The following is a 24,256-nucleotide window of genomic DNA, read 5'->3' on the forward strand; positions in this document are numbered from 1 at the left end:
ACCTTCCCCACCTCGTGACAGTTACAAACTGCCTCCTCTTGTTTTGAAGGGGCGCGTGGTCCTTCCTCATTGGCTGCGGCCTTCGTCCCTCCCCTTTCGCCGCCCGCCTCTGAGGCAAGAGAAATGCCAGAGCCAAGGGTGACGGCGTCGCACTACACTTCCCGAAACGCTTTGCGCGGCAGCCGAGAGGGCAGCCTCCGCTGTCGCCCCTTCTCCTATGGTACAAGGGAAAGTGTCTAGCTGTGGCGTGCGCTCTCCCTCCCTCCCTCCTTCCCCGTGCACAACAAGAGCGGCGTGGGGGCTGCGAGGAATAGGAGAGGAGGAAGAGCAGCAGCAGCAGAGCGAGCGCTGGCTGAGGAGGCTGAGGTGAGCGCGGCGCATCCGGCCGGCCGCCTGTCCGCTCGCCCGCCCGTCCGCCCGCCCGGCAGGCTCCTCTTTCCCAGCGTCGGTGGCAACCTCGGGGAGAAGGGAGGCATCCTCTGGTGCTCCGGGCTGCCCTGAGGCGGCGACGGCGAGGGGCGCCCTCCGCCCCGGGGCGAGCGGGGAGAGGGTTCTGCAGCATGAGCATCAGCGGAGTTGCCCGGAGAACTGCAGCGGAGGCGGCGGCGCAGCTCCTGCTGGCGGCGGCCACCGTGGGCTGCCTCTGGTGCGCGGCAGAGGCCCAGGTGAGAAGGGGAGCGAGAGGCGGCGACGGCTGGGTGGGAGTCTGCCCGTGGGCTTGTCAGCTAACGCTTTCCGTGCCTCCATAGCAGGGGTTGCCACCGTGTTGCCCTCCAGATGTGGCCGGACTACAACTCCCATCGTCCCTCCTGACGGTTGGCCATGCTGGCTAGAGCCGACGGGCATTGCAGCCCCACGTTCGGAGGGCACCGTGTTGGCTACCCCTGATGGACCGCATCTGGGACGGCAGAGCTGAAGGGATGCTCTCTCTGGCCTCCGAAACGTAGGGCCACTCGAGGGCTCCACCCTTTCCCCACCTCTCAGAAAGACTGCCAGGGCAAGGGGGAGGTCAACTTGGCCCCATCCTTAGGTATTCCAGGGCTTGATTTTCTCTTCCCTCCTTCCTGTTTAGTAGACTGTGACCCTGGACGCAAGGATTGTGCTCTTTTTACAGCGCTGAGAAAATTTCGGGTGCTTTATGAAGCGTTTATTAAGATGTCCAATTCTCTGGACGGCCTTCCAGCAGGTGTGGGCCTGATCCTGCCTGTTCAGTGGCTCCTCTTTTTAGCTGCGAGAGTAGAGATGCAAGCAGCTTTAGAGAAACGGAGACAGCAGCAGCATCTTTAATAAGGGTTTCCAAATCCTTCCTTTCCTCCGTAAGATACAGTTGAGGTCTTCCTTGGGGAGATGCGATCAGTTGTGTTTGCTCTGCCTTGGCTTGGCAGATGTTTGATGCTAATTTGTAATTGAGCCAAGAGTGTGTCAAATGGGATTATATTATATCAGGGGAAAGAACATGTGTATAGAGATGTTTTTGCTAGCAGGAAGAAGCTATGTGGTCTTTATAGTGTATTTCAAGGTAAATAAGATGGAAATTTTTCATAGCATGAGAAAGAATGCTTTGCATAACTGGCATATCCCCCCCCCCTTACTGTTAAGAGTTACATGCAAGCTCTAGGTTGATTTGTCATGGGAAACAATATTTCAGTTTGGTTTTCTTTGAAATTATACAAAAGATTGAATGGTATCAATTGTGTAGAGTATACCTGCACTAGAAGATCAGAAGCAAACAACTGTTAAAATAATTATAGATTTGGTCTACTCTTCAGATTTGGGTATGAAAGTAATACTTGCTTCTTGCTGATTATGATGTTCGTTGTTATTACAGCTTTTGACGTTGCATAACCATACTCTGTAGTATTTCAGACCACAATGTTTAACTTAAATGTTTTCAGCCCATTTTCTCTCTCCCCCGCCCCCCGTAAAACAACATTCTATAGCTGAAGTGTCTTTTTGGTTTTCCTTGTAATAGTTAAGTGCCACTTCTGGTTTCGAAGATGTGCACTGCTCCTTCTTATTGGTTGCCCTTCTAGATGATCCTTAAATTGTACCTCAGATTGTCCACAAAATGAGCAGGTCTGGGAAAAAGAAATATTCCAGGAGCCAATTTCAAGTTGTTATGTGCTGTCTGTTCACAAAGTGGTATGGATTTAAAGTTCTTGGGCAGTGACACGTACTCCTAACTTCTAGATGTCCAGTCATTCAGCCTCCTGATATGGATCCCAAAGGCAGTTGCACTGGAAATGGAAAACTTTTATTACAGAGCATAGTCTTACTTTCCTTCTAAACATTATTCATGTGATTAGTGGAGATGGTGGTAATTCTTTTTAAATGTTCCCATTCTTATGGGAGATACAGTGGTGCCTCGGGTTAAGTACTAAATTCGTTCCGGAGGTCTGTTCTTAACCTGAAACTGTTCTTAACCTGAAGCACCACTTTAGCTAATGGGGCCTCCCGCTGCTGCTGCGCTGGCCTGAGCACGATTTCTGTTCTCAACCTGAAGCACTATTTCTGGGTTAGCAGAGTCTATAACCTGAAGTGTATGTAACCTGAAGCATATGTAACCCGAGGTACCACTGTACTATTTTCGTGTAACTTGCTCACGTCCTGGGATTTCCAAATAACTACTGACTATTTTGCATGCCTACATACAAGAACAGGAGAAATTTTCCAAGCGACTTTGTCATTTTACTGTTTACCTGATATAATATTTGATTGAATTATTTTATTACACTTTGTATTATAAGCTTACTAATAAGGATAACCAGTGTTAGATCACCAGTATTTTAAATGTGCTTGATTTATTTTTTAAAAATACAAAACTTAAAACTGGACTTCATTCCATGTACACTATCTCTAATATAGTTCTTTTAGGGGGAAAAGTAAAGTGGATTTTTAATGTATAATTAAAACAAAGTTTTATTTTGAAATACTTATTCTCATCTTAAAAGCTTTATAAAAAGCATGAATAATTGTTGGCCTCCTTATAGAATCCTCTTTTATAGATTTAACCTTTATAGGCTAGGAGTTAAATGAGACTTAATCGTAAGTGTATATGTGTTTGTAGCCTACAAGTTACAATATATACTGTTCTGACCTCCTTGAAAAATGCACTGCTGCTTTTTAGTATTGGCAGCTATAGAAATAAAATGAAAAGTTCTAAAGCTTAGACTGAAATTCTGAATATAAACCTATCCATCAGATATAATGAAAAGAATTCCCAAAGTGAATATAATTCAAGTACACTTCCAATCTCAGCAGTCTTATATGATGGGAGGAAGCTCCTTTCAGTTTCACAATGCTTTGAATTTTTTCACTTTCATAATAAATAAACATTGCAGTGTTTTTGGTCGCCCTCTAAGGAAATGCAGTGCATTCTTAAAATATAGTGTTGAATACTCACAATGATAACCTGTTTCTACAATGACCTGGTTTTCACATAATGCTAAGCCAAACTATGGGCAATTGCAAATTTTCAGGTGTCCAGAGAAGCTTGGCTGCTTTTCTCCTCCCCCAGTCCTGCTGCTGTGAGCTAAAATGTGAGATGTAAGCCATAGAACAAACATTGACTACAGCTCATGGTGTGCCTAAACTAGAGCAAGATAAACCAGAAGCTTGGGTTCATACACAAAACGACACAACATGCCAAACCATCACATGGCTCACAGCAGCAGGACCAAAGCCGCCATTGTCTTATCTTGGAGCTTGCATGTTTGCTCCCATAGTTTGACTTGGTATTATGTGCAAACTGGGCAACTGAAAATGATTGCTGAATTCCAATGGCACACTGCAAACAAAACAAAACATAGGGGGGTGCTTATTGTCTAATTTAACATTCTGCTAAAGAGTGATAAAGGATTACCCGCACAGAATTTAATTAAAATCTAAGTTAATAAAAGCAAATTCTATCAATATTTTCGATAGATTAAGGAAGGATGGTAAATGTACTCTGCATACTATTAATAAGTCTGCCAGCTTTGTCCCACTGCATTCAAGAATAAGCTACTGAAGACTTACCCCACACACCACCCCACTACTGCACAGGTGACATTTCCACATAGAGAGTCACATGAAATGTGCATAGATTGTGTATCACAAATGCAAATGCTTGTTTTGCTATAAGTTAAAAAAAGTGTTACCTTGCCCATATATGTGTGGGTTTCATGTAAATTCCTGCAAGCAAATGCCATTTGCATTGCTCTTTATGATGATTTCTCTCTAATTGTCTTCTTTCTCAATCAAAAACTTTTAGCTACTGTATAAGTAGTATTGCCATTCAGTCTTTTTGTTTTGTTTTTGTAGTTATCAGGAGTGCTTGATGACTGCTTATGCGACATAGAAAGCATTGATGACTTCAACAATGTTAAGATCTTCCCCCAAATACAGAAACTTCTAGAACGCGACTATTTCAGATACTACAAGGTAGAGTAAAAAATGGCCTATTACTGTATAGTTTAGTGCAGACATTCTCAGACTCTCTGCTGCTTGGTCCATGTGAGTGAGCTGAAAACTACTGAGGCCCACCATTTACAAACTGGTGGTGATATTTTCTGTTGATACCTAACCTCTCTTTGGAAATTACTAAATTCTATGCCATAGTAGTTTTCTTGTGGAAAGGAGTTCCATCGTTCAGACTTTTATCTGGGGGTTATTTGCCAGTACAAGGCTCTAAATGGAGAAGGCTTTTTATTTTATACCCACCCCAGCATTTCTCTTTAATGTCTGTTTACTCTATCTGCTGTCACTTTTTCTCTTTTCCTTCCTAACCTAGCCCGAAAGTGTTAGTTTCTTTCATCCCTGCTCTTTTACGTTTACTTCTCCCTCCTTTAACAACTTTCTTCTCGTAACTCTTTCCCCTCTCTTACCACTTTGTTCTATTTTTAAAAATAATGTTTTATCTTTTTAAATTCCTATGGGAAGCAAGACCTCTCATCTCTCTCTTTCTGTTTCCCTCCTTCTGCTCCCAGCTTCTGTCCCACAGTCACCTTTACTCAGTATGCAGGGAATTGGCATCCATCCAACCAAAAGGCTACAGTATGATCAGGGATGGGGTGGGCAAGGGATGATGCACTGCATTGGCAGTGGAAAAAGGATTAAGTCCCACTGGTGGCCCTGGCTTATCGCTTGAGAAACACTGGCTTAGTGAAATCGATTTTTCTTTCTCTGTTCTCCTACGAAGTAAAGAAATACAGAGGTTATAGTAAAACTGTACTAAAAATGAAACCTACTTCAAAGCTTCAAATTAGTGTGAAAAGGAAATACACTGTGGGTTGGAAGAGCAGTACTGTACTCTGAAACACTATATACCGTTGTTGGATTTCTTACCTGCCCATTACCATAAGGTCCCAGAATGGGTCACAACAATATAAAAATACAAAATTGAAATTAGTTAAAACCTTTTACAACCACAAAACATAAACTCAATATGTTCTGGTAGTTTTTTGGGAAAAAACACCCTCATTTTGATGTAACTGCTGTCTTTAGAACCTGGAATTGGCTTCAGATAAGTTGGTTAGCCTTTTCATTCTTAATGGAATTGGTTAAAAACAGTACCTGAAAAATTAAATGAAAACCTTATCAGGTACTTAAGCAAACAATGATGACCAAATATAGCTAACGTCCTTCGGCATTGCTTGATCCAATGTGAAAGTAAACTAATGTTAGATAAAAGCTGTCTTCTGTGAATGTGAAGCAGATACAGTCTACACCTGATGGTTTTGGAATTTGCTCTTGATAAGCTGTATAACTGAAGGTTATAACATTTAATATGGCCATTTCTGTTTCATACAGCGCTGTATCAAAATAGTTGTAAGTTTATCATCCACCCTCTCCCCTCTAATCTCTCCCCCTACCTCTGGATACCATATTGTCTTACACTGAACGTAACCAAAAGACTTTATAATCTGAAGAATAACAGCAACAAAAGATATTGTATGTTCTTTTTGTAGTTCATGAAAATCCGTAATATTTTTTTAAAAAAGAAAAGAAAAATTGTTACCCTTTGTAAAGTATTCTGTAGTCCAGCTACCAACTTCATTGGCAATTGTGCTAGAAACTTTGTTAACACTTAGGATTTTCTGCTTTATTGTTCACTGCATCTTCATTTATAATCTTTTGTTCCACCTGTCCTCTTCCCACTCACAGAATGGCCAAAGATAACCATTTTTATTTATTTTATTTTTGCAACCATGTTGCAAAAAGAAAAGAAAAAGGTGTTTTAAAAAGGGACTTCCTCTTGTGCAGGGCAAGTTTCCTGAATTCTGTTCATCTTTCACCATCCCTTGTAGGCCTCTGAGTCCCATCTCATTTTATTACAAGGATCATTGGTGGGACCCAGAAAGCCCTAGCACACAAGTTGGGGTCATGCCTCTCTAGATCCAACCCTGTCTTTTTAATAGTAGCTGTGTAGTCATTATGAACAACTGGCTTAGTCAGAAGGTGCCTATTAGAAAATGTAATGTTTCTCCCCAGTTGCCTGTTGCTAAAAACAATTTCCTCTTTGACTCCATCCCACCCCAAAAAGTGTGCTATGTATTACTTTGATTCGGCTAAAAAGATTTTAACTTCTTTATCTTGCTTATGACATTTTTCGTATCCAGCAGCAGTTGATAAAAATGTTGCATAAGCTATATGAGTCATTTGTTGGATTACTGTGTGAACTCTACACATTTAAAAGTAGTTTAGGTTTAATTGGGAAGGATTTGTCCTAATTAAAAATTTGAAACAATATTCTAAACTTTCTGAACTTGCATGTGGGATACGTGTACTGTAGCAGCTGTAGCTCACTTTTTTGCAAAATTTGAGGCCTGTGTATATTAAAGGAAACTGAAACTTTTCAGATTATCAAAGTGTGGAATAGAAATGAACTATTTTAAATGTAAGATGCCAACAGACCAGGTTTGATTTAAGTAATGCTGTAATCTTTTAAAGAATATCTAAGTGGTGCATATCAGCTGTGGCTGCAATTGTATGTTAGATAAGTCCTTGTGCTATGGTTGAAAGAGGATTAAGAATATTTGATCTTGGAAACTGTCTTCCTTTGCACTGATACCATTAATACAGTTGATGTAACTTGAAGTGGGGGCTTGCATTTTAAAGCTTAAGCTTCCTGGAAGACGTGTGATTCCTGTTTAATCTGGATGTGCTGGATCTGCTTGATTGCAAACAACACTTGTGAGGTTATTCTGTGGAAATCTTTGGCTGAATCTTTTTTATATTAAATATATTACAATAAAATTGCACAAACAAATCTCTTGCACATCAATAAAACAAAACACAAGCAATAAGGAACATTTTCAACATAGGTTCATGCAACTATATTCACTGCAAGACATCAACATTTGACAAGTAAATTATTCGATTATGGGTGTCCCTATTTTCATTACCTTGAAAAAAATTAGAAGATTTAGCAGTGTTAAAAAGTATAATATTAGTTCTTTCTTAGCAATAGGTACATAAGAATTTTCAAAAGACAATGGATAGGATTGTTTTGTTCTTTCAGCCCATTTTATTTAACTGTTTGTAAAGCTTTATTAGCATATCACTGCAGCTTCCCACTTCCTCCTTTGATGAATTGAGTAACTTGCAGAATTCAGGTTCAGCAACTTCTCTGATCAAGAACTTTTACAAAATAGGTCAAGTAACATCAATCACATTTTGTACTGATCATTCATGTGAAGCCAGAGGAGAAGGCACAAAAAAGCACTGGACTGTATTTTGTGCTGTGGTATTGAGATGTTGTTAATGCAATAAAAGCAAATCAAATCAAATTATTCCCAGAAGAAAGCTTCAGAAGTTGTTTGTGTGGGCACCTCCACCCCATGCTTGTAGCTGGCTCATATTTTTAAGTCAGCCGAATAAATGAAAACTCTAAATATTTGTTTGCTCAGCCCTAATCTTTCACTTTTTTTTATAAGAAAGCTTATTCTATTGAAGGGAAGTTTCCCTATTTAGTTCAAAATTATTTGACTGACAGTATGTATATGTTTCTTGGTTTTAAGGTTAATCTGAAGAGACCATGTCCTTTTTGGGCTGATGATGGCCATTGTTCTATCAGAGATTGCCATGTAGAGCCTTGTCCTGAGGTATGTTTGCAAATAAAGGAGGAAACCAGAATAGTATTGCCTTTGTTGAACAGAATAATATGGAACTTTACTTACTGCCATTTTTGCAAGAGTTTGCATAACACTGATATGATTCTGTGTTGATGGGAGCGGGGTTAACATACTTTAGAGTTTCAGGAAGTTTGACAGCTTTTATTGGCACCGCATTGACTGCTGTTGGAAAGCTACTTTGCTAGTGAAATTTTAGTTTTGTGTAAAGATAGGCAACTGTAGTTCAGTTTAAATAGCAGATAAGATAACTTCGGAGCTCAAAGGGTACTATCTTTCAGTGCTATTAATGATGGTAATATGACAGGGGCTTAAAGAGTGTTTAGATTTTTGGCCATCATATTATGAACAGTTCTGATTTAAATGCTAACTCATCCTAAGCTTTTCATAGAGAAGTTCCACTGAACTTTTTTCAATGAGCTTGCTTACTAGTAAATGTGCATAGGGTACCCATAGCAAAAATGGTCAAATCATAAATGAAATGGAACTGTATCCCAGTGTGGAGTATTGATGCTCAAACAGTTTCTTGCTGGCGTGGCTCATTGATTTAGCAATCTTTAGTTAGTCAGTGTTGAGAATGAGTGGGTTGTGAATGCAAAGGTTGAATAATCATGTAACTTGTTTGCTTCTTCTAGAGTAAAGTACCAGTTGGAATTAAAGCTGGGAGTGCTAACAAAGTGAGTAAGCTCTTCTGAAATAAAAAATATGGACTTTTCTGCCCCCCACTACACTAGGAAAACATCTGACTGGCATGTTACATTTGCCTCAGATGCAAGAGATAGCTATCCACTCCTGCTACTTTAGCAGCTAACATAGCATTGTGCTATGTTTACCCAGTGGTGAAGCATGATGGTGCATTCTAGGTGCTGTTTGTATAGGAGTGCATTTCCCCTCCTCCTATGAGAGAGAATTGAAGCTGGCAGCAGTGCTAGGAAGTCCCACTGTGTTTCCTTGCCATGGATACAGTTGATGAGGCTCTCTGGGCTCCCCCCCCCCACCTTGTTTTCCAAGGTGAGCAGAAGCTAAGTGGGCCAAACCTGGTAGCATGGGCAGCTGGTCAGGAGGCTTTTATAATGTAGCTTCCTGTTAAACAATCACTTGTAAAATTGCCTCTGGGGGAAAATGTTAAGCAAACACTGAAAATGCTTCTCCTTAATGCATACTTAAACCCCAGATATGCATATATAAATAAAAATTAGTGATAGTAGAATTTATGGCCTGCAGTACCATAAATGTGCATAAGAATAGAAGCTTCTGTGCATTTAATGCTTGTGAGGTGTTACCTCCCTTGTCAGTCATGGCTGCATTGGATAAGTGACAGGCAAATGCCCTAAAGATTTAAAACGAAAAATATATTCGTTGGTGATATTAAATATATACTCTGCCTTGCAGTATTCAAAGAAAGCAAACCATACCAAAGAACTCGAAGACTGTGAACAAGCTAACAAACTAGGAGCAATTAATAGTACATTAAGGTAAGCCCTTTTTTCATTGTTAACTGGAGTGGCAAGGCTTGATATATTTAGCTCTTTTTGGACTTTTCTCCATACATACTATTCTTGTAAGTTCTGTGGTAAAGAGAACATACCAGTGTTAGATTTCACTTACACAAAACATATTTATTTGTAGCTGTTGGTCCAAACATACCTTTAGCAGTTGAACTAAAAAGACTAACATGATGAATACAAAAGGAGGAAGCAAGCTGTTCCAGATATTGATGCCTAGTTTTCAGAACTGTTTCTCTGCTGGTAGTACTATACGTAGGCATTAATTTTGAAATTCACTTGCAGACTGTGCTGAACTTTACCTCCGTTTTCTTTCAACCAAGTTCTGTGTGCTAATGCTGGATAAGGAGTAAGGATTAAAAAGTGATACAGCAGCATATAAACATGTTTGTTAGCATGATGGTCTCAAGGATAGCTATCTAAATAAACTAGTGCTATGTATCTGGGCTGGATATACAATTCTAGTGTTAATTATAAACTAGTGCTGTATGAAAGCATGGCAGTTGATTACTTGTCGTGTTACTTTATGAGAAATTAGTTGCACTTTATGCTCTTACGACAGTTTCATGTAGTCAATGTTAGTTTCATAAGATTACTTTTATCTAAAAAAACCCTTTTCATTTTTATGAGCTTCCTTGAAGGTCCTTTTGGGATGATGCTGGTAGCAATCTCTGTTTTTAAAAGTGATGGGAAAACATAAAAATGAGAAATGAGACTATATTATGTCCATTTACCACTAGTCTATTTTTTCTCCTTTCCACAGCAACCAAAGTAAAGAGGCTTTCATTGACTGGGCCAGATATGATGATTCACAGGACCATTTTTGTGAACCGGATGGTAAATTTGTTCATTCTTTTGAACTATATTTTATAAGGCAATGTGTAGCTAAGTCAGTTGAAAATCATCTTCATGTACTTCACAAAAGAGAAAGTGTGCCAAAATATTTATACTTTGCTCTTTAAAAACAGCCTCAATTCTGATCTTCCAAACCAAAAGGAACCATGGGCTCATGCAATCCCCGTCTCTTAGTTTTAGCACTAAACATAGTTTGCTGTGAAGAGTAAACCTATTAAAGATCAACACCTCCAATTGTGGATCCTGATATAGCCAAGACAGTAGCACCTGTGAACAAGAGGAAGGGTATCAGCAGGATCCAAAGAACCTAACTCTTTTCAGAAGCAGAAATATTTCTGGGAGAAGAAAAAACAAAAGATAGTCCACTGAGGAGTGAGCACATTCGGTGGCAATGAAATGCTGACTTAAGGGTGGTGGAAATGATGGCACAAATCCAGATGTGAGGGACAAGCCTATGGAGTATCCTCGAAGATGGCTTGGCTGGCTGGAATCTTGAATAGGCATCCTCTACATTGCCACATTTGGTTGCAGGTCCCACTTGTACAGTCCAAATCTTCAAATACTGTTAATAATTTTAAACCAGAATAAGCTGAATTTAAAGAAGAAAACTAAGCCAGGATAAGAAACCCTCTTCAAGCCATGACTTCTGATTGTGATTTGGAGCTGATAATTATTTACCAATCTGGACATAATTGCAAGTTACTGTGAACATTTTATGGGAAACGGAGAATGGGGCACTTATTCAATAATTTTTTCTAAAGGCGAGAGAGAGCTAAATCTCTTCTTGTTCATAATCTACCAACCTATGATTTGCAAGATCATCTGACCTGTACCCTAGTTTTGTGCTTGGAAAGTTTTGGATCAGCTAGTGTCCAAAGGCTTCAAGTTGCAAAAACAAAGCAAAAGCCCTAATAAAATGTTGCATTCAAAGTTAAAGAGAGGATGAAGGACACACAACATCAAAAATGCTGAAAACAGCTTTTACAATAAATATTCATTCCAGTTATAAGCCCATGTATACAGCTGCCTTGTCTCCTATATCTGGGTTTTCTCCTTTTTATGTGGTTATAATTAGTATTAGATAAACAAGTTAAATTAACAAAGTTAAAATGTGTTCCCCATAACTGGAAATTAGGCTCCTTTAATAAAATACGCTACTACTGTGCAATTGTGCATGTTTGTAGTGTAAGTAATGAGTAACTTGGTACTCCTGTTCTATCTAGTTTCCCAGCATTTTGCAAATAATGAAGAGGGAAGTAGCAGTAGGCTACCTGCTGAAGCATTTTACTTTGTCTAAGTAAGTCTCCTGTTCCAAGTGTAGATAATAAATGGCAAGATGTAAATAAGGTGGGGCAATTTGCCATCTGTACAAGCATCTATGCAATGTGATCAGTAGTAATAATGCATTTGACTTTTTACATTAGCCAAACTGTTTTGTCTTCGTGTGTGTGTGTGTGTGTGTGTGTGTGTGTGTGTGTGTGTAAATGCACACAGAATTATACAATTTGCATCTCTACTTCTTCCTTAGATGCATAATTAGCATCTCTATTTCTTCTTTAGATGAGAGATCTCCTGATGCTCAGTATGTGGATTTGCTGCTGAATCCAGAGCGTTACACTGGATACAAAGGGCCCTCTGCATGGAGAGTATGGAACAGTATCTATGAAGAAAATTGCTTCAAGTAACTGGGAAGGGCGGGCAGAATTTATTTTGAAACATTTGAGATTGTTTGGATTACAAAAACATATTTCTAATCTCTTTTCCTTTAGGCCACGATCAGTGTATCGTCCACTAAACCCTCTGGCACCCAGCAAGGGTGGGTCACTAAATACTTTGTAATTATAAGAATGGTTTTGAAGGTTCAATACAGCCATGCCATTTAGGAAACCAGCAAGGATTTAATGAATGGAGATGGCCCACTTAGACTTGCTAATGTTCCTGGGGTCATGAAGAGTCAGACACGACTAAATGATTAAACAAAATGTTCCTTTCCCACACACTCCCAAGCATTAGTGTTTGTTTATATATTCATAAGATGCATATCTTGCATTTTGATAAGTGCCCTCAAGGTGGCTTGCAAAACAAATCATCATCATTAATGCTACTTTTACTAGTTAAATGTATTAGTTGTCTACAGCCACTGCCTCTAGGCTACATACAATAAAATGTTAATGGGCCAATATTCAATACAACTATTACTCCACTATTGCTAATATAACTATTACTCTCCTGGCTGGATTGAGCATCTGATTCAGCACACTCACTGCCCCTCCTGCTTGAGTGGACAAGGGGAAATAGAGTTGTGTGTCATCCGCATATTGGTGATAATGCCCTCCAAAATGTAATAATATACCAAATAAATACACCAGCAAAAACTACAGAAGGTAAAATAACATGCAAGCAGCAAGAGAAAAACAGTAAAGACTCAATGCCATTCAGAGCCTGTCTAAAAGATAGCAATGAAAAAGACAGGCCATATGTCTGTGTGGATGACACAATCTCTTTGGTAGCCACTTACCTAATATCTGCAGATGAGGGGGCGCACAGAAGGACTAAAGAGGTCAGTTCAGCACTTTGAATTGGGTCCTGAAACATTGCAACAATATACTTACAGTATTCCATACCAGTTAACAATCTGGCCACTTCATTCTGCATCACATGAAGTTACCAGGACTGACATACAACTCACAAAAGTAAATTAGCTTTGATGGTACCACAGCATTGATAATTATGGCTATCTCTCCAAGACGGGATGCTGCTAGCACCTTAACTATACTTTTCAAAAGGCACTATGAGCTATGTATGCCACTTGTGCATCCATCAGCAACGCTGGTTCAAAAAAATAATTTGTTCTGGTTGTAATTACATTTCCCCTTAAATTACTGATCTAATGCAACTTACGTTTTATTTGAAACTATTTGCCAGGAATAAGAAAGCAAAGCTACAATTTGCAAAAAAGGGGGGAAAAGTTGCATGAAACTGAGATCCCTGTACAACTCAGAAATGTAGAATTGCTTTTCAAAATATCAGTAAAATTAGCAAATGCTGCAACATTATTTGAGTTTGTTGATTCTCTATATTGCATTTAAATGTTTATCTGTGTTGTACAGTGTAAGATCATTATTTTAGTACATATATATTTGTGCCTGAACTAAATAACTGATGGGGTGAATCACAAATCAAAAAGTTTATATATTTAAAAAATAACAGACGTGTGTTTGATTTTCGGTAGAGACATAAGAGGGGAATAAATTGTTCTCATCTTCTGCAACTTTCTTTTTTTTTCCAGGAGAGGATGATGGTGAGTCTTCATAATATTCTTTACAAGTTCACTTTTACGCTTAATGTCAACTAAATACATTCAGTATGCTGGATATACAGTATTTTTCCGTGTATAAGACTAGGTCCCCCCCCCTTAAAAATAATGTCAAAAATTTGGAAAAATACGGTACATCTTTAAAATACCTCGATACTGAATACTGTTGCTGAATTACAATAGAGGGTGAGGGAGCAAAAAGTGGGCAGGGAGGGAGAAAGAGAATTAAAACATACAGAACAAGACTTAGTTAGGATTTGGAACACAAATACTTGTCCATCCTTTTTTGTGGGAGGGGCGGTACTTGCAAAAATGGTGCTACTCTGATGTGTGTTGTTGAAACTTGCCCCTCAAAATAGAAAAACCAATGCTTCACAATTTAAATTGTGTGAAGGTGACAGATGGAAAATCAAGTCTTTAACAGATTCAGGTTTTCCTTAAATCATATTTTGGTGTTTTGGTTTCTGTTTAGTGTGTTTTAAAAATCTGGAATTTTGTTGAAGCTACTAATGTGAATTTATTTCTGTGCTTGCAGGAGAATCTTTCTATACATGGCTAGAAGGTGAGCAAAATACCTTGTTCATTAGCATTTCTATACCTCCAAAATAGAGGATATCTATGTTAGTCCAGCTATGCAGCTATGAAAGTTCATTTCACAGTAAGTTCATTAGTCTCCAAAGGTACTACAGGACTCTCTAGCTGCTAGAGAGTCCTGTAGTACTATTGGAGACTAATGAACTTACTGTGAAATGAACTTTCATAGGCTAGAGATAAAAATGCTGTAGCCCATGAAAGGTCATGCTGCAGTTAGCTTGTTAAGGTTAAAGTTCCACATTACTTTCTGATTTTTACCTCCAGATAGACTGTAATGCATCTGTACAGCTAACACTGCAGGGTCACTTTAACTGGAGGTAGGAACTGTGCTCTTACACCTTTTGGAAACTGTAAGCACTCAGATTGAACAGGTCTCATTAAAATAAAGTGTTTATAAAAGTATTTGGAACAGATTATTTCCCCAAGTTTACCTCTCATCCCATAATATGCTCAAATATGCTCTCCATTAGTGCCTTTCACCAGTTTATCCTTTCCCACACCCTCCATGCCACTTCTGCACATTCAGATCCAACCTAGTTCAGACACAGTGAGAAATTGTGGGTTTCTACTACACAAATGAATCACAATGAGCCTCAAGTTTGGCTGCTGCCCTCTTCTTCTGGTACACAGTGAAAAGGAGAGAACCACTTCCCATTTTAAACAAATCACACTTTGATGTCCAAACTTGTGGGCCTGGTTATTGAGGAATAGTTGAGTTTGGAAATCATGCCTTTATTATGGCCATAGGCAACTGTGGTTTGTTTACAATCCAACTCGAAAGCTTCAGATTTCCTTATGAGCTTGAAGAGTGGGGGGATGTTAACCCAAGCCTCACTGTAGCCCATTACTTAGCAGAAATGCTTTCATGAGTTCACTTGTTAACAATGCTTATTCTACCTAGGTCTCTGTCTTGAGAAACGTGTATTCTATAAGCTCATTTCTGGACTTCATGCTAGTATCAACATACATCTTTGTGCAAATTATCTACTTGAAGGTATTTTATATTTTTCAGTTTAATTTAATTGTTATCTCTGTGCAAGCATAATTCAGTTTGTCTAAAATTGTTTTTCTCTGATTAGAAACTTGGGGGAGACCTCGTTGGGGATCCAATGTCAAAGAATTTATCCATCGCTTTGACTCCAGTGAAACAAAAAGCGAAGGTCCAAGAAGGCTAAAAAATTTATATTTCTTATATTTGGTGGAACTGCGCGCATTGTCAAAAGTCGCATCGTATTTCGAGCGTTCAATTGTAGATCTTTACACTGGAAATTCCCAAGAGGATACAGAGACAAAGTCCCTCTTGTTAGAAATCTTCAGGGACACAAAGTAAGTGTGCCTTCCCATCCCCAAATTTAATGTGCAACTAGATACAGCTGCTTGAGCAATATTGGATTAAAAGAAACTACAAGAAATTGCATCAAAGGGATATCTGGAGTGTAAAAATATAACAGGAACATTTCTTAACCTTTCTGAAAAGAAAAGCAAGCACTGGAAAATGGAAAAAAAAACCTCCACCTAGCTTTTGTCACAGTTACGGTGGACAAGAAGAAGTTTCCCTTGTGTATACAAAATTGGGGGGGGGCATGTAGCCTTTTGAATTTGGCCTATTTCCTGTCCCACTTCTTCCTTCAGTCTCTTAGCCAGTAATTTTGCACTCATGAGATCTAAGCAGACAAAATTCCTTGCAGAATTGCTGGAACATAAATATAAGTCACCTATTATGTATAAAGTTATTTAATGAAACATGAATAAAATGAAATTCTAAACTTTTTTATACAGTTTAATAATAAAGGGTCTCAGTTTGTCAATTATTCCAGTGCCTTTGTATCCATTGACCCAACACTGGAAGACGTGAACAACTTTACTGCATAGTGAACAATTGAATAGAATCCTGCCCATACCTATCTTTTATAGCTCTATAAGTAAAAGCTTGAAAATTCAGGAAGGGAACCAGGACTATTGCAGGAGGTGGGGCAGAGAGGTCTTTGCCAAGCCTGCCTTTGGATGTATCCTTGTCTCGCCCTGCTGTTTCTGTTTCTTCTTTAAACTCTTTGTCAATTGGGATTCCCTGATTCCCTTGCTGCAAGTTGTCTTCTGCTCTCTCAAAGCACCTCCTTTCCCAGACCACTCTCTTCACCAGCCCTGTTCCATGCCCTCCTCAAGTGCTTTTGCTTGGCTGGAATGTGTTTTTGAACGGCGCTGAAATGTATTTTGTTTGCCTGGATAGAGGGAGATTTGTATGTAAAAAGGCCTGACTTCAGTATGCGTAAGAGTCCTATGCATTTCCGTGGCCCCTGGGAGGTTCTCCATGAGGGAATGTGCCTTTCAGGCTCCTCACTCCTGCTGTGGAGGGCATGTAAACAGTGGCGTAGCGTGGGGGGTGCAGGGGGGGGGCCGGGCACACCGGGCGCAACATCTGGGGGTTAGGGTTAGGGGGCGCAAATCCACGGGTTAGGGGGCGCAAATTACTTGCCTTGCCCCGGGTGCTGACAACCCACGCTACGCCACTGCATGTAAAGGAAGATCTGACTCAGTCTCAGATCACATGGAGAGTGCCTTAAGTCAAGTGTTCTGCCGTCCTGTGCTGTGACTTACGATTTGCCACTGAGATATTATTGAGAAATTGTACAACGTAGATCCCTTTCACTTCATTCTAAGCAGTAGACTGAGAGTTTTTAGATTATTTTTGATCATTGACATATTTCATTCACTTAGGTCATTCCCTATGCACTTTGATGAAAAATCCATGTTTGCTGGAGACAAAAAAGGGGCAAAATCTTTAAAGGTAAATACAATAATGCTAGTGAAATGTTTACATAAGCTATGCAAACAAGGCAAAAAGTCTTACTTAAAAACTAGGCGCTAATCTTTAGAGGGGAAGTCTATAGGTGTTTTGGGGACAGATGAAATTGGTTTGGTTAGAATATGATTCAGAATAGAGAACGGCTTAGTCTTGACTGTGGCTTCAGCATGAGTACTTCTCTAATTTCATTTGAGTAAGACTCCTCACCAAACCATAACCTACTTCTAAATTCTCACACATTTATGAAGCACTTAAGCAAATTACTAGAAACATATTCCACTGACCATAAAACTCTGGTACATTGTTGCTAATGGGCTGCATCACTGAACGCGCCCTGTTGGTTTTTTGTTTCAGACTAGTCATGGTATTCACTTGCCTAATTTTAGCACCATCACATTACATTTGGAGGTCAATGGTTCTTTCATTTACCTTAATATGTTGCTGTTTTGCAAAACAGTACAGTGGTACCTCGGTTTACGAACTTAATCCGTTCCGGAAGTCCGTTCTTAAACCAAAACCGTTCTTAAACCGAGGTGCGCTTTCCCTAATGAGGCCTCCCGCCACTGGTGCCCTTCCATCGTTTGGATTCCGTTCTTAGACCAAGGTAAAGTTCTCAAACCAAGACACTATTTCTGGTTTTGCGGAGTTTGTAAACCAAATCGTTCTTAAACCAAACTGTTCTTAAACCAAGGTACCACTGTATTAAACATGGTTTATTATTAAAGCAAATCAGAATATTTCCTATAATAACTGGTATGATTGTGTAATACTGCCCTATCCTAGCCATGATTAGAGGGTTTGGAGTTCCCAGCTGGCTTTATAGTCTCCTAACCTTTCATGTGCAAATTAACCTTTTCCTTTTCAGAGCTGACAGTGGTTAGTGTAGAAAGTAACCAGTTTGCAGGCCTTGGTTAGAAGGGAGTTTGTGAACTGCAGTTTGAGCTAGTGAGAGCACCGGTGTAGATTTAACACCACCTGGTGGTTAGTACTGAAAAGAGAAGATGAATTCATACACATGGATGGGGGTTGAGGGGCGAATCCACACTTTTTATTGTATCTTTTAAAATTATGTTTTGTTTTTATTGGTAGGAAGAATTCAGGTTACATTTCAAGAACATATCCCGCATAATGGACTGTGTTGGATGTGATAAGTGCAGGTTATGGGGCAAATTGCAGGTATGTGATCTTTTTTGTGAGTTAACATGCTCTGGGGCTGTGAAATGGTCTCCCATGCAAAACCTTCTAGCACATTCTTCTGATGCCAGGAGTTTGGGGATCTTGCCTTGCGACAGGCCCAGAACCCTGGGGTTGGGACTCTGCCTTTTGTGGCTGGTTCATATCAGCACAGTGGTGCGTGTCACTACAAAGCCCATATTTATTAGCCTTAGTATGCACTTACATAATTTCAGTCTTTGTTTATACAAAGACTTGTGCCTTGAATTCCAGCTGCATAAACTGTACAGTGGTGCCTCGCAAGACGAAAAGAATCCGTTCTGTGATTCTCTTCGTCTAGCGGTTTTTTCGTCTTGCGAAGTAAGCCCATTGACGGATTAGCGCTATTAGCGGCTTTTAGCGGCTTATCTGCTGATCGGATCAGCTGATAAGCGGCTTAGCGGCTTAGAAAAGGGGGGGAGGGGAAAAAACCAGCAGGAACTCGCAAGACATTGTTGTCTTGCGAAGCAAGCCCATAGGAAATTCGTTTTGCGAAGCACCTCCAAAACGGAAAACTCTTTCGTCTAGCAAGTTTTCCGTCTTGCGAGGCATTTGTCTTGCGGGGCACCACTGTACTTTGTTGTTGCTTTGAGTACAGTACATAGTCTTACAATGATAGGAATATTTTTAGTAATTATAAAATATAAATCATACCTTGCTGAGACTTGTATTCTTTATATTGCAGTTATATATTCATCAAGAATAATGGAAAAAAGCTGGAAAATAGGGTTTTATTATTTTATTGAGAATGAGGTTATTAATATGAATTGAAAATAAAATGGTAAAGGACTAGGAGACTGCATGTATTACTTTGTGCAAGGTTGGTGACAGAAAGGCTTTAATTACTGCATGATAATCATCTGCCCAAGCTATATAAAACCTTTCTGTTATCAGTTGGGGGTTTGGGACTAGGAGGTTCTGTAGTCTTGCTGTTTTACTGTGTTCTTTTAGACTCAAGGTTTAGGAACTGCTTTGAAGATCTTATTCTCGGAAAAGGAAATAAAAAACCTTCCTGAGAACAGCCCATCAAAAGGTTTTCAACTGACACGACAAGAAATAGTTGCTCTTCTAAATGCATTTGGAAGGCAAGTTATATTTTTACACTTAATTCTTTTATAGCTATGTAGTTATAGGCTATGTATTTTAATTCTTCTGCACCATTCCCCCCCCCCCCCAATATCAGTTTGCTACTGGGATCCAACAGAAACCCTTAAAATCCTAGCTTAAAATAAAGCTGTAACTTGATTTCAGAATAACTCCAGTTCAACATTAAATATTGGGCTTATAACAGAAGAGAAAACATTAACAAATGAAACATCTAGGTGAAATACTAGGCTCATAGTGAATGATGGAAGAGGTCCAATGTATTCCAATAGCTGAATCCGGCAGCGGGGGGTGGCTCTCTTTACCAAAGGACATTACAAATGAGATACCAGTGTTGCAAGTTTACATTGTGAAAGTGTCAACATAAAGATATTTTGGAGCAGATTTAACCCCCTAAAGTCAAATTACTTCTGGGATCCAGTGCTTTGTAATTAGGTGGGTTTTTTTTCTACACACAAGAATGTAAGGGGGGAGTTATAAAAAACACTAAATGCTACAACCTAAAAAAAGAAGCAGCAAAAAATATGTGATACAGGCCAGATACTAATGATGTTGCGCAACATTTAAGCAAGCGGAATTCTTCCTTCCCTTCCCAAACCAGCTAAAGCATATTTGGGGGACAACAGAGGGTAGGAGAACAGGAACTACTGTTGCACAAGCAGAAGTCCACTCTGATTGCAGATGGGTATATTTGAATATTGCACTCATTTTTTCTTCCCTATTTAGAGCAGTTGCTGGGACCCCAATTATAGTGGGGTCGTAATTTCACTTTCCCATTCATTTTAAGAGTAGTATATTAGATTCCTGATAGCTCCCTTAAGTTACATGAAGCAGCACATGTTGATGGTTGACCCGATGATTGCTGAAGAGTACATGGAATAGGAAATGGTTCAGGTTTGCTTTAAAAAATCTACAAATATTTCAAACAGCTGCTACGGTTGAATCCACAGCAACCACACTGTTACAAAGGTCTCTCCTAATACGTTTTCAAAAAGAACATTTTTATTTTGATCAAGATACTAAATATATATTGGCCACGTACATGAGACCTGCAGTTTCCACACTGAGAATAGAAGTTCCAGTGTTCTGGATTTCATCTTCAGTTGCACAGGACACTAATCCTGTTTTATAGCAAAGTATTGATTCACACAAACACCTCAGGTGAAAAAGTAATAATGAAGTTACTTTTTTCTTCAGCATTTTTGGCAAAATGAACTTTTTTGAAAGAACACTGTGAGGTAATATTACCAGTCATTGTGTCTTGAAAAAGGTACTGGACTGTGAGGAATGAATTAATTTCCAGTGCCCTCAAGACAGAGACTCTCAAACTAGCGAGTTTAGTGTTTCTAACTTGAGATTGATTACAATGTGCAATCTTTTTAATCTCAAATCTTTTTTTTTCTGCTGCGTCACAGGCTTTCCACAAGTATACGAGAACTTCAGAATTTCAAAGCTTTATTACAACAGAGAAGTTAACGAAGGCTTTTCTACTTAGTGGTGGAAGCAACCATTCATTTGACATTGGGAAAAACAAAATCAATCTTTATACAAACTGTTCTAAGGGGGGGGGGATATAATACCAACTTGAATATTTAAGGTAGGAAAAGTTAGTCATTGGACAAAATATTTAAGTATGAAGTACCTAACTTTAAACATGTAAATTATGTTCATCCTTCCACTGTTCAGTGTGTTTATCTTTGTACATCTCTTGAACCATCATTTGTTATGAACTTTTATTATTTTGTCTATTCAGAGACTTTTGATTTACATCAAACTGCACTTACTAAGTCAGGTGATATGGAAACCTTGCAGTCTTGCTCAAAAATAGCTGGTGGTCATATTTTTAACGTTTCTTTGTATCTGAAGGACCAGGTGCTGTTAAAAGATTTTCTGTGTTTTGATGTCTGTTAACAGTAGCTGAAACGGCCAGTAAATTTTTACTAAAATAAGCCCCTTGGCACCCAGGGGAGGCCAGCATTCTTTAATCACATTTTGTTTTATTTTTGTACTTGCTTCCTTTCCTCCTCCTTAATTTTCTGTTTCTCCATATCACTGTTGCCTTCTCTGTGAGGAGACAAGACTGGGTTAACTGTACTCCAGAGTCCCTCAATTCCTGTTATGCGTGTCCACTGAAGGGGCCTTTAGAGTGAAGTGCTGCTAGCTTGAAATGCTTTGCTCAAGCCTGCTGTTGGCTCTTTACCTTGTAGCCAAAACTTCTCTCTCAAATTCTAGAGCTAAGAAAATTTTAACTATACCACTTTCAATCTTTCAAGATTGACACCCATTCTCCCTGTTCTGGTAAGCCCTGTAATATTTTTGTGAGACTAAAAGCAAAATCCTCCTAAACAAACACTTTAAAAATAGTGTCAGTTCTCGGAATTCAGTACTGCATATCCTGCCTATGCAATCTCCCATTTGTACCTTACAAAAAGATACACAATGTCTGTACTAAAACGGGTATGCTCTGGAGAAATTTGATTCTCAATCATTACTTGCAAAGGGGACTTTCATTTAGTCACTGCAGAACAATAGCAGAAAACAAGTAATTTTTAAAATTTTAAATACAAAGGAAGAGAAGTTCTGTAACGTGCGATGGAGCAGCTGACTTAGAAGCTGTCTGTGATGTAATATTTGTATTTAGTGAGGGATGCTTGAGTACAGCATGAATGTCAATGTTGGTACAGTATATAGATTTGTACATAAGTTTTGCTTTGATAAGTAAAATAATCTGAATTAAAATGAATTAAAAGTGCTCTTAAATACTTCTAATCTAAGTAATTTTTACTGTGGTTTGCGTTTATACAGTTATGTTGCTAGCTTTGTGTTACACCACTCCATATCTTTGCAGTTGAACATCTGGGAAGGAACATGAGCGGATGGTTATAGCACTATTTTTGCTCAAAACATTTATATTTTGCTTATAATGAAAGTGCTTTCACAGGAGGCTTTTAATATATAGTTGTGCCTCATTCATGCATTTTATAGGGCCCTAGACAATGTCACAAGCCAATGGTAATCCCCTCATATTTTCCCAATGCTTTGTCCATCTTTTTTTTTATAGCAGAAAATCCCTATACCCGCAGGTCTCAGGACTTTTCACAGAATAAAATCAGAATATAAAACCACAAAATATATAATGAAAAGAAAAACAACCCAATAACACCCCCCCAAAAAAACCCCTCACATTTTAAAAGGGCATAGGAGGTCAATCAAATCAACCAAAGGCCTGGTTAAAAAGGAACGTTTTAACAAGACTATCAAGCAGAGTAGGTCACACCAGCAAGTTTTCTAGCCAAGTTGTGAAACTGACCCGATCACCTTGTCTGATTAGATCTGGTTGTAGACATGTGTGTGGTTTGAGGTTTCCCCCCAGCTTTTGAAGCAGCACAACTCCAAAATCAAAAGTAAACTCAAAGGAAAGTGAGTTTCAAATATTCATGATTGTAGAAGAATCTTGAAAATGTTAGTGATCGTAGAAACCAGTAGTGAGGCTTCCTTTTTTTGGTTAAGACTAGTGGAATATTGACCTGCTAGTAATAAGGTTTGCTGCATTTTGTTTGAGGTGTACCAAGCATCACCCAGAAATTCTGAAGCCAACCTTCAAGTTACATAATTTCTGCATCCTAATTTACAATGTTACTGTGCTATCATGGAATACATGCTGGTCTGCCCACAATCCTTGTATCTTCAGCTCTTTCTTGGTGCATGTTTGTTGAAACCTAACAACAAGGGGATGAAAATGCTTAAATGCTTGTTTGCAAACAGTTCCTTGCAAAACAAGGTCAAATAAAATGGTGCTCTGTTGGCAGGAGTGGCTTAAATAGACAAGGGTCAAATGTAAGTTCTCCAAATTCAGCTTCAAATAAATGTCACTTCTTCCCACTTATGCTACTTTGACTATGGAAAACATCGGGTAATTTATTGTCTTTTTGCAAGGAGGTATAATGCTGAATCCAAAAAAATGATTGTAGTCATTAGAAGGCTGGATTGGAAAGTCACTTATGTACAGCTAAGATCACAAAGGCTTCTACTGGATTAACTGGTGGTGAACATAGGAAGTATGATTAGCGAACAGGTTTAAGGGTCATGTAGGGAGAAGAGATGGGCAAGGAGAAATCCTCGTGCTGACGAAACAATTTGCTTAGTGCTATGTTGAACACTACCCCACTGTCCACCATCCAAAATTGGGAGGGGAGTGGATATAGAATCAGTTGGGTGCAGATAAGCAATTGCTGAATGAAGGTTACACAGCTGCATCAATACACAGGTTGCTGGGCCCCAAAGCGCTAAGGCACAGGCTAATATTTTCATTGCAAACTTGTGGTGTGATAAGCTGGCAAAAATAGGACCTGGAGGACACTGTGCTTTCGTCTGACACTCAATTTTCACTTTGCATATGTAATCACCCAGAAAGGTTTTTAATATCTGCACAGGCATAGCAGAGAGGCAAAACTGACAAGTGACTTTGGTGCAGTTGCATAAAATAAACAAATATATTCTGTGAGAGATAATTTTAAGCTGTTTGAATCATAAAGAAAAAACACTGAAAAATAGCTGTTGCATTGCAACCCTAAGAGGGAGAATCTGAAAACTGTTTTAACTGCATGAGCAGGACAAAAACGAAGTCCGAGGAGTACTCTGACCCTCCTTTGTCCATTTTACATTGTTTGAGAACAGTGGGAGGGGTGGGAAACATTAGAAATTTTAGACTGGTTCCTAAACTAGTTAAATCTCTCCCTGCTTTGGGAGCATGTCA

The 24,256-nt window shown here is 39.1% G+C and overlaps 1 protein-coding gene across 2 annotated transcripts; it reads left to right on the forward strand.

The window, feature by feature from the left end:
- The first annotated feature begins 100 nt into the window (after window positions 1-100).
- Window positions 101-22,269, forward strand: ERO1B (endoplasmic reticulum oxidoreductase 1 beta). 2 transcript variants are annotated; one of them, XM_082215077.1, is made up of 16 exons: window positions 101-665; window positions 4,303-4,422; window positions 8,001-8,084; window positions 8,747-8,788; window positions 9,504-9,586; window positions 10,380-10,453; window positions 12,032-12,152; window positions 12,241-12,287; window positions 13,761-13,772; window positions 14,323-14,349; window positions 15,283-15,375; window positions 15,461-15,707; window positions 17,097-17,166; window positions 18,274-18,360; window positions 19,348-19,481; window positions 20,916-22,269. In XM_082215077.1, exons 1-16 carry the CDS (start codon window positions 561-563, stop codon window positions 20,974-20,976), a joined length of 1,407 nt encoding a protein of 468 aa, XP_082071203.1. In that variant the 5' UTR covers window positions 101-560; the 3' UTR covers window positions 20,977-22,269. The 2 variants fall into 2 exon arrangements, with proteins under 2 accessions (XP_082071203.1, XP_082071204.1); XM_082215078.1 differs by lacking the exon at window positions 13,761-13,772 and having other exon boundaries at window positions 102-665.
- Window positions 22,270-24,256: the final 1,987 nt, after the last annotated feature.

Source organism: Podarcis vaucheri (genome assembly GCF_965113315.1).
Source record: "Podarcis vaucheri genome assembly, chromosome: 3".
NCBI classification, from domain to species: Eukaryota; Metazoa; Chordata; class Lepidosauria; order Squamata; family Lacertidae; genus Podarcis; species Podarcis vaucheri.